This window comes from Cervus elaphus, chromosome 32 (assembly GCF_910594005.1).
Source record: "Cervus elaphus chromosome 32, mCerEla1.1, whole genome shotgun sequence".
Lineage (NCBI taxonomy): Eukaryota > Metazoa > Chordata > Mammalia > Artiodactyla > Cervidae > Cervus > Cervus elaphus.
The window spans coordinates 31,611,855-31,624,931 of NC_057846.1; the positions used below are offsets into that span (position 1 = coordinate 31,611,855).

General features: G+C 44.3%; 1 protein-coding gene across 1 annotated transcript in view; it reads left to right on the forward strand.

Annotated features, from left to right (window-relative positions):
- Nucleotides 1-838: 838 nt before the first annotated feature.
- LONRF1 (LON peptidase N-terminal domain and ring finger 1) overlaps nt 839-13,077 on the forward strand; it is a 45,068-nt gene continuing 32,829 nt past the window's right edge. The window contains exon 1 of the mRNA XM_043893677.1: nt 839-1,674. Within this exon, the coding sequence (XP_043749612.1) occupies nt 954-1,674 (721 nt within the window). The 5' untranslated portion in view covers nt 839-953. The remainder of the gene's footprint in view (nt 1,675-13,077) is intronic.

A 13,077-nucleotide genomic window follows, 5' to 3' on the forward strand; every position in this document is an offset into this window, starting at 1 on the left:
GGAAGTGTGTATGTAGTATGTTAGTTGCTGAGTGTTTGACTCTTTGTGACCCCATGGGCTGCAGCCGACCAGGCTTCTTTGTCCATGGAATTCTCCAGGCAAGAATACTGGAGTGGATTACCATGCCCTTCTCCAGGGGAGCTCTTCCCGACCCAGGGATGGAACCCAGGTCTCCCGCATTGCAAGCAGATTTCTTTACCATCTGAGCCACATTTCGTTCCTAAAATGGACCTACTCTAGACTTAGGGAAATACAGAGTCGTCCCACTGACTGTGCCCGTCCCTGAGCCCTCGGCCTCTATGTGTCCATCTGTAAGTTGGGTATAAACGAGTAAACATGCAGATGAGCACCTGACCTGTGGTAAACTACACTGGGAAGATCCCAGGGGCCAGGAACAGGGGGTGCGGGTCCCAAATTAGGTGGGCGTTTATGTCAGGAGAGGGATGGCGCTTTGAGCCTCAGTCCAGGGAGGCCGGCTGCCCGGCGGAGATGTGCCAACGAAGCAGAGGTTAGGGGAGAATCTATGACTTGGGGGGTGGCGGTGAGGGCCCCGGCAGAGCAATCAGGTGGGGGATGGAGCATCGGGCTCCTCTGTGCTTTGTTGTTACAAGCCAGGCCCTTCTTTCCGGAGAAGCCAATTAGATCCCCGCCGGGGATCATCTGACCTCGCGTCTCCCGCCAGGAGGGGCTTCGGCAGGGGCGGGGCTGGCGGTCGCCTCCTCCGGGACCCGGCCGCGGGCCGTGCGGGGGAGTCCCGGGCGCCGCCGCGCAGCCGGCCCCGCCCCGCGCCCGCCGCGCCCCGCCCCCGGGGCTTCCCGGGCGCGCGCCGCCCCGCCGTGTCCGCGCGCCACGCCCCCCTGCTCGCGGGCCGCGTGCGGAGCCGCGCGCCCCGGAGGCTCCGGGACCGTGGCGGCGGGCGGCGGCGGCGGCGGCAGAGCAGCCGTCCGCGGGCCATGTCTTTCCCGGCCGTAGCGAGGAGCTCCCCGGGAGGGAGCCAGGAGGTGGACTCGCGGCCGCAGAGGCAGGGCCGGTTCTGGGAAGTGGGCGGCGGCGGCGGAGACCGGCTGGAGCGCGCGGCCGCGGAGTCGGAGCGCTGGGAGTTGCTGCTCCGCCGAGGCGAGCTGCTGGCGCTGGGCGGCCACCTGAAGGGCGCGCTGGAGGCGTACGCGGCGGCGCTGCGCCGTGGGGCCCCGGTCAGGCCCGAGTGCCTCGGTACCCTGGTGGACTGCCTGGTGTTCAACTACCGGCTCCGCCACGGCTTGGGCTGGAGCGCGAGCCCGGCGGGGGGCGCCCACCGCGGCGTTAGCGCCGGCGGGCTGCTCAGCTGCCTGGGCTGCCGGGGCTTCCTCAGCGAGCCGGTGACGGTGCCCTGTGGCCACAGTTACTGCCGCCGCTGCCTGCGGAGAGAGCTCCGCGCGCGCTGCCGCCTCTGCCGGGACCGGCTGCCGCCCGCCGCGGCCGCCGATGCCCTGGGGACCTCCCCGCGGCCGCCTCCGGCTGCCGCCGCCACCGCCGCCTCCGGCTTCAGGACCAGCGTCGTTCTCAACCACCTGGCCGAAAAGTGGTTCCCGGGCCAGCGGGAGAGAGCCCGGGCGGCCGGCCGGCTCGGGGAGCTGCTGCACCAGGGGCGCTACCGGGAGGCCCTGGCCGCCGCCTGCGAGGAGCTGCGAGCAGGTGAGCGCGCGGGCCCCGTGACCGCACCCTTCCTTCCCCGACGCGCGGGGCGGCCCCAAGCTCGTCTGCGCCCCAGGCCCCAAGCTCATCTGCCGCCCAGGGCTTGCATCTCGGGGTCCCGGGGTGTGTGTTTTGAGGGGGGTGTGTGTGGGAAGGGGCGGCGCCCCGAGGTGCTTCGGTCACAATGGGGATCGCCCTCGAGCTGACTGTGACGCGGCGCGGGGTTCCCTCCGCCTCGGCCTGGCGCTGTGGCGGGCGCGCCCCGAGCGGAGCGGCGCGGAGCGGGTCGCCGGGCGAGGCCGCGCGAGCGCGGGATGGGGAGGGAGTTGGGCGAGCCTGAGCGTCGGCTCGCTTCCTGCCGCGCTCTTTCCGGTAATTGGCCGCCCGGGCCGGGTCCGCGGCGGGGAGACGCCTTGCCGGGGCGGGGAAGAGGATCCCCAGCCGCGGCTGGGCGTGCAACGTATATACCTTGGTCTCCCGCAAAAGTCACCGGGGCAATTGGAAGCCGCGGGAGGCAGAATTGCATAAGCCGGGGTGGGTGGGGGTGGTGGAGGGCGTTGTGTAACGGGTGACGTCGGGTGGGCGTGGCGGGAGCTGGGCGCCCGCACCCCGCACCCGGAGGCCCGGCCGGAGCTGCCCAGGGTTGTCCCAGTCTTAAATGGGAACGCCCGGAGACTTGCTGCCTCTTGATGGTTTCCACCTGTCTGTTTCACAGCGTGCTTATTTCAGAAACGCGTGTGCTTCCTTTCGAATGCACGTAACTCACGGTGAAGATAATAGAGGTAATCGCTGATGGAGTTCGTGGCCACGCTTGTGTTTGCCTTTCCACACTCTTGATCATGCTGTGGCGGGGAAGGGCCTCTGAAGATCTTAGGTCTGTTCCTTCGCCGCCAAGAAGCAGTGTCAGGCTGCTAACCTAGGCTAGCCACTTTTCTTAAGGTGGTTTTGGGCTGTGGAGACCTTGGCGGAGTTAGTTAGCTGTGTAAAATGAAGCGTTGTTCTTTAAATCGGTGGTTTTCTACTTTGGGGTTTCCCTCCACCCCCACCTCTGGGACGTTATCAGGGGCCATATCTAGAGACATTTTTGGTGGCCACCCCTTGTGCGAGTGGAGTGGTGCTGGTACAAATAGTGGGCAGAGGCCACGGAGGCTCTTGAGGATCCAGTGATGCGCGGGACAGTTTCCCACACAATGATCAAGGCCCAGTGTCAGTTTTGTCCCTGTTAAACCTTGTGTGAAATAAGCATATTTCAAGATATAATGGAATAATACTTGGAGAATTAATCACCAAGAAAGTAGGTATCCAGAAGATAAACTGATGTGAGGTTTGAGGTGCATTTATAAACTATAACTGAAATCATCTTCTTGGAGGCTTTTTTTTAAACCCTAAGCACTCAGTCATTTTGAAGTAGTCACTATGTTAAGTCGTTTAATACCTTTAGAATTCAAACCGCAAACTTGGCATGCTTTCATATGCTTTCAGTATCTTTATGGGGAGTAGCAGTTACAGAAGTAGCATGATAGACCCAGAACAAAACAGAACTATTTGGAATACAAAATTCCTCAACAGCTCAGTCTCTCTGGATGAATCGAGTTTGAATGGTCAACGAAGGACAGACCATCTAGGACACGTTCCTCAAAATGAAGAAGCAGAAGCTGGGGCAGTGACATGACTTGTCACCAGCCACACAGCCAGCTGATGTGTGGAGTAAACACTGTGTCCTGCATTTATTTCTCCTAAATGTTGGACCAGGGTTCATCCTACTGTTATGGCTCATCCTGTGAAAATGTGTAACATCAATTACCAAGGAAGCTTTTTGCCGCTAGTGTGAAATAAAGGAGAAGCTTACTGACAGCCCTATTCATTATTAACTCTCACTGATTTAAATGGTTTGACCGCTTAAATTAGGAATTTTGAAAAAATTCAGGTCCTAATCCACAGAAGAACAAGGAGTACATTTACTAATTAAGATCTAGCTTAGCGTTCTATGACCAATAATCTTTTAATTAAAGAAGATTTGGGGCCTGGGATTGAGGATATTATTTTTAACAGGAAAAGACTGAAATACCTACTCGTTCTCCTTTTTTTCAATTTGCATAGACTACATGTGGGAATTTTGTCCATTCAGCTTTTGCATTCTACTTTTGCAGGACTAGAACCCAAGACTCCTTTGACCTCGTCCATTTTCTCCTCATTTTTAGGTCTTTGAAAAATCTTTTAATTCCATACTCCAAAATTTTTCTGATTGGTACTAATGAGGATAAGTTTTTTCATCCTTTGAATTTTTAGTACAGAGTAAGAAGAAAAAAATCTTAGAGCTAACAAATTATAGTTGATGGAGTGCAGATATTATGTGTTTAGCAGTTTATGAGCGTAAATAAAAAGGTTTAGTAGAGTTATAAATCTACTTGTGCAGTTAAGGTTTAACTTTTTGAGAGCTGGTTAGCTAGAAAGGCATTTGAAATGTGTTTGTGTAATTGGACAGCTGTACCCAAGATAACTTCATTATTGCTAACAGTGGAAAAAGACTATAATTTTTTCGTATAATTCTTAACAGTGAAACAAGTAAATACTATTAACTAGAAAAAATAATCAGTCTACAGTTAGCCCACACACATCCAAATTTAAGCCCTTTCAACAAGAAAGGAAAGCTAGAAAACCTCTGCCAGAATCAGAACGTTCCCATTGAGATTACATAAGTTTCTGTTGAATTGAAATATATTTAGATAACATTTAATCCATTGATCTTTTGGTATTAACTCTCAGATGTTTCATAACTTTGTCTTTTTAGTATTCAAGGATATTATGTAAAGATCTTTTCTGCATTGGTTCTTTATACTGAAGACTCTTGAAATGATCCCACTCACCTATGCTCTTCTTTGTTTGATTTTTAATGAATTTTTACACTGACTTGCCACTCTCCCCACAAAGAAGACCAACAGAACAGTATAATTTATAATTTGAAATGGTTAGAAAGTAAATAAAAGTCACAGGGAAGAGAACATTTTATTTAAAATACTTGGGGAAAAGAAGTTTTATTTTTAATATTTAAAAAAAATATTTGGCTATGCCGGGTCTTATTTGCAACGTTCAGAATCTTCTGTGTTTGTTGAGGCATGTGGGTTCATTTTTGTTTTGTTTTGTTTTTAGTTGTGGCGTTTGGAATCTGTAGATGCGGCATGCAGGTATCTAGTTCCCTGACATGGGATCGAATCTGGACCCCCTGCATTGGGAGTGCAGAGTCTTAGCCATTAGACCACCGGGAAGTCTCTGTTTTAAGTATTAATTGTGTATTCCTTGTCAGGTATTTCAGAATGTTTTATATCCTTTCATTGTCACAAAGAATCCTGTGGAGTACGATTATCCTCAGAGGGAAATCGAGGCACCTGGGGTGCCTCGTACAGCCTGGTAGTTAGAGCTGTGCATATTGGTGTCTAAGGGCCTGGGTTCGAATCCCAGTGCAGTCTCCACCTGCTCTCGGGCCTTGGGCCTGTGTCTAACCTCCCTGTTTTGCTTTCCTTATCTGAAAAGTGAGCAGAGTGTCTACCTCATAGATAGATAACAACCATAACACCAGCCTAGGGCTGTTGTGAGAATTAAGAGAGTCAAAACATGTGAAGTGCTCTGAATGGTGCCTGGCAGATAAATACCCAGTAAATATTAACTAAAATATTTTTAAAATGTAAAATTTGCGCCCCAGCTAGAAGATGATTTAGCTCAAATTGAAATCTAAATCTTATAATGTCAAGTCCTGTTCTTTTTTCTCTACCACATTAATATTACCAGTGCATGTGTGTGGGCTGTTGTTTCAGTCTTGCCCAGCTCTTCATGACCCTATGGTGGGTAACCTGCCAAGTTCCTCTGTCATAGAATCTCCAGGCAAGAATACTGGAGTGGGTTGCCATTCCGATCTCCAGGGGATCTTCCCAACTCATGGATCCAACTTGGATCTGCTGTTTTGCAGGCAGATTCTTTACCATCTGAGCCACCAGGGAATATTAACAGAGTGAGGGTTAAATCCTGATTCTGGCCTACATATGTTAATTAGTAGAAACATTTTAGCATACATCAATAAAATAGAGATGCTGCAAGGCTTTCCTACTAAAAAGATTAGTCATATTATGTGTATGTTAGTCACTTAGTCATGTCCAACAGTTTGTAACCCCATGGACTATATAGCCCGCCAGGCTCCTCTGTCCATGGAATTTTCCAGGCAAGGATACTGAAGTGGGTTGTCATTTCCTTCTCCAGGGGATCTTCCTGACCTATGCCTGCATTGCTGGCAGATTCTTTACCATCTGAGCCACCAGGGAGAAAAGATTAGTCAAATTGTAGGTAAATACTGAATACATTTAAAGAAAATGTAGAAGGTTTTTAACATTTTATTAGTCAGGTTAACATGAAGAGATTTGAATTTATCACTGCGAAGAGTCGGACAAGACTGAGCGACACTCAAGCTTCACTTCAAACTTATGTATCCCTTGGAGTGGGGCACGGCAACCCACTCCAGTATTCTTGCCTGGAGAATCCCATGGACAGAGAAGCCTGGCAGACTACAGTCCATAGGGTCACAAAGAGTTGTACATGACTGAAGTGACTTAGTATGCAAACTTATGTATGCCCTAACTTACTCTGCCAGATACTTGAAACAGTAAACAGTGACATTTATATGGTGGTTTATAACTTCATAACACATTTTCACTTCCTTAACTGAGTCTTACTAAAGATCATGCGAGATAGAAGAGCATGTGTTAGTACCCTGAATTCACAGAATGTAAAAGAGAGCTCCAAGAAAGTGACTTCTTAAAGGCAAGCAAGTAACCAAGTTACAACTGAAAGCAGAAAGTGGGCATTATGAATATTGCTTCTGAGACTGATTTTAAAATGATCATATAAAGCATAAATCTTAAGTGTTCTTGTTATTTAACAAGTGTTTATTGAGTGCTTGCTATATACTAGGCTTTGTTTTAGGTGTTAGAAATACAGAGGTAAACAAAATCAGGTGTCTGTCCTCAAGAGAGTTTGTATTTTTTGTTTCTCCTAAAGTTGCAGCAAATTGGTATTTATTGAAAACAGTCAGAAAAGGGGCTTATTGCTTAACTGATTTCTAACAAACTGAGTGTATATCTTGTATATCTCTGATTCATCTTTCCTTTAATTCAGAAGTCCACTTTTAGGATTTTTGCAGTGCCTCAGGGTCACTATTATAACAGCAAGTTCTCATTGTTATAGAAAATGAAAAAGGAGGTTATATAAATAATTCTTAAGTGGTCTGTTTAAAATAATTTCTATGTTTTTACCTTTTATTCATCAAGCAAATGATGAAAAATTTACCAGAGCTCAGTTAACACAGATTTCTCATTATTTGTATATTAAACTTTGGTTTACTCAGAATTGTTTTTATATTTAGTGAAATATTTCTGCAGGCTTAGATGTATTCAAGTATAATTTTAAATGTATTTGTATGATATTCTGCCTCTAGTGGCTTCCCTGGTAGCTCAGTTGGTAAAGAATCCACCTGCAATGTAGGAGACCTGGGTTTGATCCCTGGGTTGGGAAGATCCCCTGAAAAAGGGAAAGGCTACCCACTCCAGTATTCTGGCTTGGAGAATTCCATGGACTATATAGTCCATGGGGTCGCAAAAAGTCAGACATGACTGAGAGACTTTCACTACTGCCTCTTGCATTATAAAGATATTTTTCAAAATTGTCAATAAGTTTTACTATAGAAGGTGAATGATTTAAGAGAACTCTAAAATGCTAAGCAGAAGTTTCTGTTCAATTTTTTTTTCTCTTTTTCTTGGGGTATTAATAGCATAGGATCATTCTTTTTTGCTTTCCTTCCTTTTGTCCAACCTGCATTACTAATCCCTAAAGATATTTCCTGTGTACATGGAATTCTCCAAGTAAGAATAGTGGAGTGGGTAGCCATTCCCTTCTCCAGGGGATCTCCCCGACCCAGGTATCAAACCCAGGTCTCAGGCATTGCACGTGGATTCTTTATCCTCTGAGCCTTCAGTTCAGTTCAGTTCAGTTGCTCAGTCATGTCTGACTCTTTGCGACCCCATGAATAGCAGCACACCAGGCCTCCCTGTCCATCACCAACTCCCGGAGTTTATTCAAACTCATGCCCATCGAGTCGGTGATGCCATGCAGCCATCTCATCCTCTGTCGTCCCCTTCTCCTCCTGCCCCCAATCCCTCCTTTCCAGTGAGTCAACTCTTTACATGAGGTGGTCAAAGTACTGGGGTTTCAGTTTCAGCATCAGTCCTTCCAATGAACACCCAGGACTGATCTCTGAGCCATCAGAGAAGCCCAAAGATATTTCTTATCTGGCTAAGGTTTATTTGAGTAAAAGATGTAGAAAATACTCTTCTGATACCTTGTATTAAGAACTGATTTCATTTCTTTATCAACTTGTTTTGAAATATTTTGTAATATTAACAATAACTGTTATTTATTGAGTGCTTATGTGCCAGGCCTTGTGTTAACTGTTAACATACATCCCTTAAAAATTTTATTTATTTATTTGGCTGTACCGGGTCTTAGTTGCCACACATAGGATCTTTGATCGTTAGTTGTGGCAGACTGGATCTAGTTCCCTGACCAGGAATCAAACCCATGCCTCTTGCATTGGGAGAGCAGAGTCTTAGCCACTGAACTACCAGGTAAGTCCCCTCACAACAGTCTTAAGATGTTGGTATCTTGAGCATTTTATAGATAAGGAGTCAGAGGTTCAAAGAGTTAAGTAAATGGTTAAAATTGGATCAGAACCCAGATCTTCTGAATCCAGTGGTTATGATCTTAATTAGTATGCCAAACTGCTATTCCTGGACTTTATTAATCGCTAATAACTTGTCAGTCAGCAGCTCTTAGTGAAACTGTGATAACCAAGTTCTATAGAAAAAATTTGGTATTTAAGTTAGCCATTGGAATTCTTAAACTAGCTGAACATATAAATATAAAAAGAAAAGACACTCAAGAGGGATGATAAAAAGGAAATGAACAGGGAATTTTTATACTTACACATAAATAATTCAAATAGCCAATAAATAGTTTTAAGGTCAAACTCACTGAGAAAAGGTACACTAAAATAATGATGCTGTTTTTCATTTGTATTTTTAAATTAATTTATTTTAAATGAAAAATGAATATTTTTTAATGATAAAAAGTGCAATTCACAAAGAAGATAGATGTAAAACCATTAGACACCTAGTAACAAAGAAACAGGTGCATCAGAAGAAATATAAGGGAAAAGAAAAAATACATAACCATAATGAGATATACAAACTTTTCTCTAAGAATATTTTATGAAGTGCAGAAAAAATAAGAGAACATCTTGAATGATGTCGTTAATAACTTGAATGTAATAGATTTATGTTTAATATATATTAATCTTATATCATACACAAATATATTTAAAATTTTGTATCTCATATGTTGTTATTAGATGTCCATAGGCGATTTAGAAAAACTGGCAGAAAGATAAACATTACTAAATTTCAAAAAGTAGAATTCTTGGTGTGTGATTTGGTTATATATATATATCCATATTATTTTTTCAATTTTCCATTATAAGATATTGGCTATAGTTCCCTGTGCTATGCAGTAAACCTTTGTTGCTTGTTGCAACATGTTTTTAAAAACATGTTTTTAAAATTAGAAATCTAGCATTCTATTCATAATAAGTTGAACAAATGGAATCAAAATGTCAAAAAATCTTTTAATTAGGCAAAAATTCATTTTCTAAAATATGTTATACATATTTATGTATATGTATACAAAAGCTTTTCTACTGTGCTTGAGAAAGAACATCAAAAAAAAAGGGGGGAGAGATGGAGAAATTGGAAATCATAAAGTAAATGAAATGGGAGCACTGAATATGAACTAGAAAAAGTGAAGCAAACTAGATAAAAGTAAAAGCTCCTCATATAGTCCAGTTGTTTTTAAACATGGCTGCTTGTTAGAAACATAATCTGGAGCTCTGGCAAAAAAGAAAAAGCAATATCTGGGCATCCCCCCCCCCCCCCCCCCCCCCCGCCACAAAATCCCATGATAATTCTGATATGCATCTGGATTTTAAAAAGTTTTTATGGGTTTTCCTATTAAATGGTAGTTTTGGTGATACAGAATTCTATTTTTCTGTTGACCAATCATGATACAGTGTTATTAAGTGGGTAATAGTTACATAATCACAATACTTAAAGGTGTTTATCAGTTCTCACAATCAACAGCCAGACAAAAAAGAAAAGATAATTACAATTGCAAGCCATAATGGAAACATGACTAACCTAACAATATGAAATAAATACATAACAATTTTGGGGGTCAAGCAGAGTGATGTGGTAAGTGGAAGTGCACGTGTGTTCATCTGCTCAGCCAGTCTATCTCTTTTGGTTGGTCCTTTTAATTCATTTACATTTAACGTGATTATCAATGTGTATGATCCTATTACTGTTTTCTTTATTTGGGGGGTTTATTTTCTGTAGATATGTCTTTTCCTTCTCTTGTTTCCTGCCTAGAGAAGTTCCTCTAGCATTTGTTGTAAAGCTGGTTTGGTGGTGCTGAGTTCTCTTTTGCTTGTCTGGAAAGCTTTTCATTTCTCCATCAAATCTGAAGGAGAGTCTTACTGGATAGAGTATTCTTGATTGTTGGTTCTTCCCTTTCATCACTTTAAATATATCATGCCATTCCCTTCTGGATTATAGAGTTTCTACTGAGAAATCAGCTGATAGCCTGATGGGAATTCCCTTGTAGGTTATTTGTCGTTTTTTCCCGTGTTGCTTTTAACATTTTATCTCTGTCTTTAATTTTTGTCAGTTTGATTACTGTGTGTCTTGGTGTGTTCCTCCTTGGGTTTATCCTTCCTGGGACTCTCTGCTTCCTGGACCTGGTTGACTATTTCCTTTTCCATATTAGGGAAGTTTTCAGCTATTATCTCTTAAAATATTTTCTCAGGTCCTTTCTTTTCTCCTTCTGGGACTCCTATAATGCAGATGTTGGTCTGTTCAATGCTGTCCCAGAGGTCAGTTAGGCTGTCTTCATTTCTTTTCATTCTCTTTTCTATATTCTGTTCTGTGGCAGTGATTTCCACCATTCTGTCTTCCAGCTCGTTTATCCATTCTTCTGCCTCAGTTATTCTGCTGTGAATTTCTTCTACTGTACTACTCATCTGTTTGTTTGTTCTTTAGTTCTTCTAGGTCTTTGGTAAACATTTTTTGCATCTTCTCAATCTTTGTTGCCATTCTTTTTCCAAGATCCTGAATCATTATCACTATCATTATTCTGAATTCTTTTTCTGGAAGGTTGCCTATCTCCACTTTGTTTAGTTGTTTTTCTGGGGTTTTATCTTGTCCCTTCATCTAGGACATAACTTTCTGCTTTTTCATGCTGATTATGTGTTAGTCACTCAGTGGTGTCCGACTCTTTGCATCCCATAGATTGTAGCCTGCCAGGCTCCAGGCTCCTTTGTCCATGGAATTATCCAGGCAAGAATACTGGAGTGGGTTGCCATTCCCTGCTCCAGGGGATCTTCCCAACCCAGGGATCAAACCCAGGTCTCTCACATTGCAGGCAGATTCTTTACCACCTGAGCCACCAGGGAAGTCCTTAACTTTCTGAAATATGGTTTTGTTTTACTTGCTGTGGAATTGTGGTTCTACTTACTACTTCTGTCTGCCGTCTGATGGAGGAGGCTAAGAGGCTTGTGTAAGCTTCCTGGTGGTAGGGAAAACTGGGTCTTGCTCTTGGTGGGGAGGCCCTTGCTTAGTAAAGCTTTAATCCAGTTATCTAGTGATGAGTGGGGTTTCGCTCCCTCCCTGGTAGTTGCCTGAGGCAATCCAGCCCTCAGCTCTACAGTCAGCTTAATGGCTACCTTCTAGAGGGTTTACACCAAGGAGGACCTTCCTAGATGGCTGCATCCAGTGTCCCCGTCCCTGTGGTTAGTCCCTGCTGACCCACACCTCCACAGGAGACCCTCACACCAGCAGGTAGTTTTGGTTCAGTCTCCCATGGAGTCACTACACCTTTCCTCTGGGTCTTGGTGTGCACAAGATTTGGTTTGTGCCCTCCGAGACTGGAGTCTCTGCTTCCCCCAGTCCTGGGGAAGTCTTGTAATCATCCTGCTGGCCTTCAAGGTCAGATTCCCTGGGGATTCCCAGTCCCTTTGTCGGGTCCCCCGGCTGAGAAGCCTGACGTGGGGTTCCAGACCTTCACAACAGTCAGAAAACTTCTTTGGTATTATGGTTCTTCTTCTTCTCCATTCTGTGGGACTCACCTGGTGGGTGTGGGATTTGACTTTATCGTGATTGTGCCCCTCCTACTGTCTTGCTGTGGCTTCGTTTTTGTCTTTGACTGTGGGGTATCTTTTTTGGTAGGTTCCAGTGTCCTCCTGTCGATGGTGGTTCAACAGCTAGTTGTGATTTTGGTGTTCTCACAGGAGGAGATGAGCACACATCCTTCTTCATTTGTATTTTTCTAGGAAACGAAAATAAACAGCTTCTGTGAGTGTAAAATTTTTATAAAAGGAGGATGAGCAGAATATATTGAAGACTTTGTATAATGTATCTACATAGCTTTCTACATGGAGAAGGAAATGGCAACCCACTCCAGTATTCTTGCCTGGAGAATCCCAGGGACAGAGGAGCTTGGTGGGCTGCCGTCTATGGGGTCGCACAGAGTCGGACACAACTGAAGCGACTTAGCAGCAGCAGCAGCAGCTTTCTACATAGTCACTCAACCTTCTAGAAAATAAGGAAATAAGCTGAAATGTAAAAGCTTATAGATAAATGTTCTTTGCATTACTTTTTATAGTAGCAAAAATTAGAAGTAATAGGGATTTTTACATAGATGGTATATATAATGGAATACTTTACAACCATTAAGTATCCTGTGCATATAATCACATTGACAAAAAAAGCAGATTATACACAGTATATAGGGTATATTTCATAAAACTATACATTAAAAATGTAATCTACCCACACAGATGAGTGGGTAGGTTATATGCCAACACCGGTTATTTCTTAGTTCATGAGAGCATGAATTGAGCTTAACACAACAGATTTTAATGAATTGCTTTGTGGTGGGAAAAGGATCTTTGGTTCTTAATTTTCTGTATTTTCCAAAGTTTATAGGTAAATATTTTATAATGCTTGTTATTCAAAACAGGTTTCTTGAAGATGAGATAAATGATGTATACACACCTCTTACTACCCATCACCTACTGGAAAACAGACGAGAAGTCCCCACTCTGGAGAACTCTCTTCCCGCAGCCCATGCGGTACCTTGGACCACTTAAAACTAGTTTCCTCAGATGTGTAGCAGAGTTTTATTTCAGTTGTTTTATTTACCTAAGTACTCACAATACCACTGTGTCAAAGAGAAGAGGGAATGAGGGCAAGA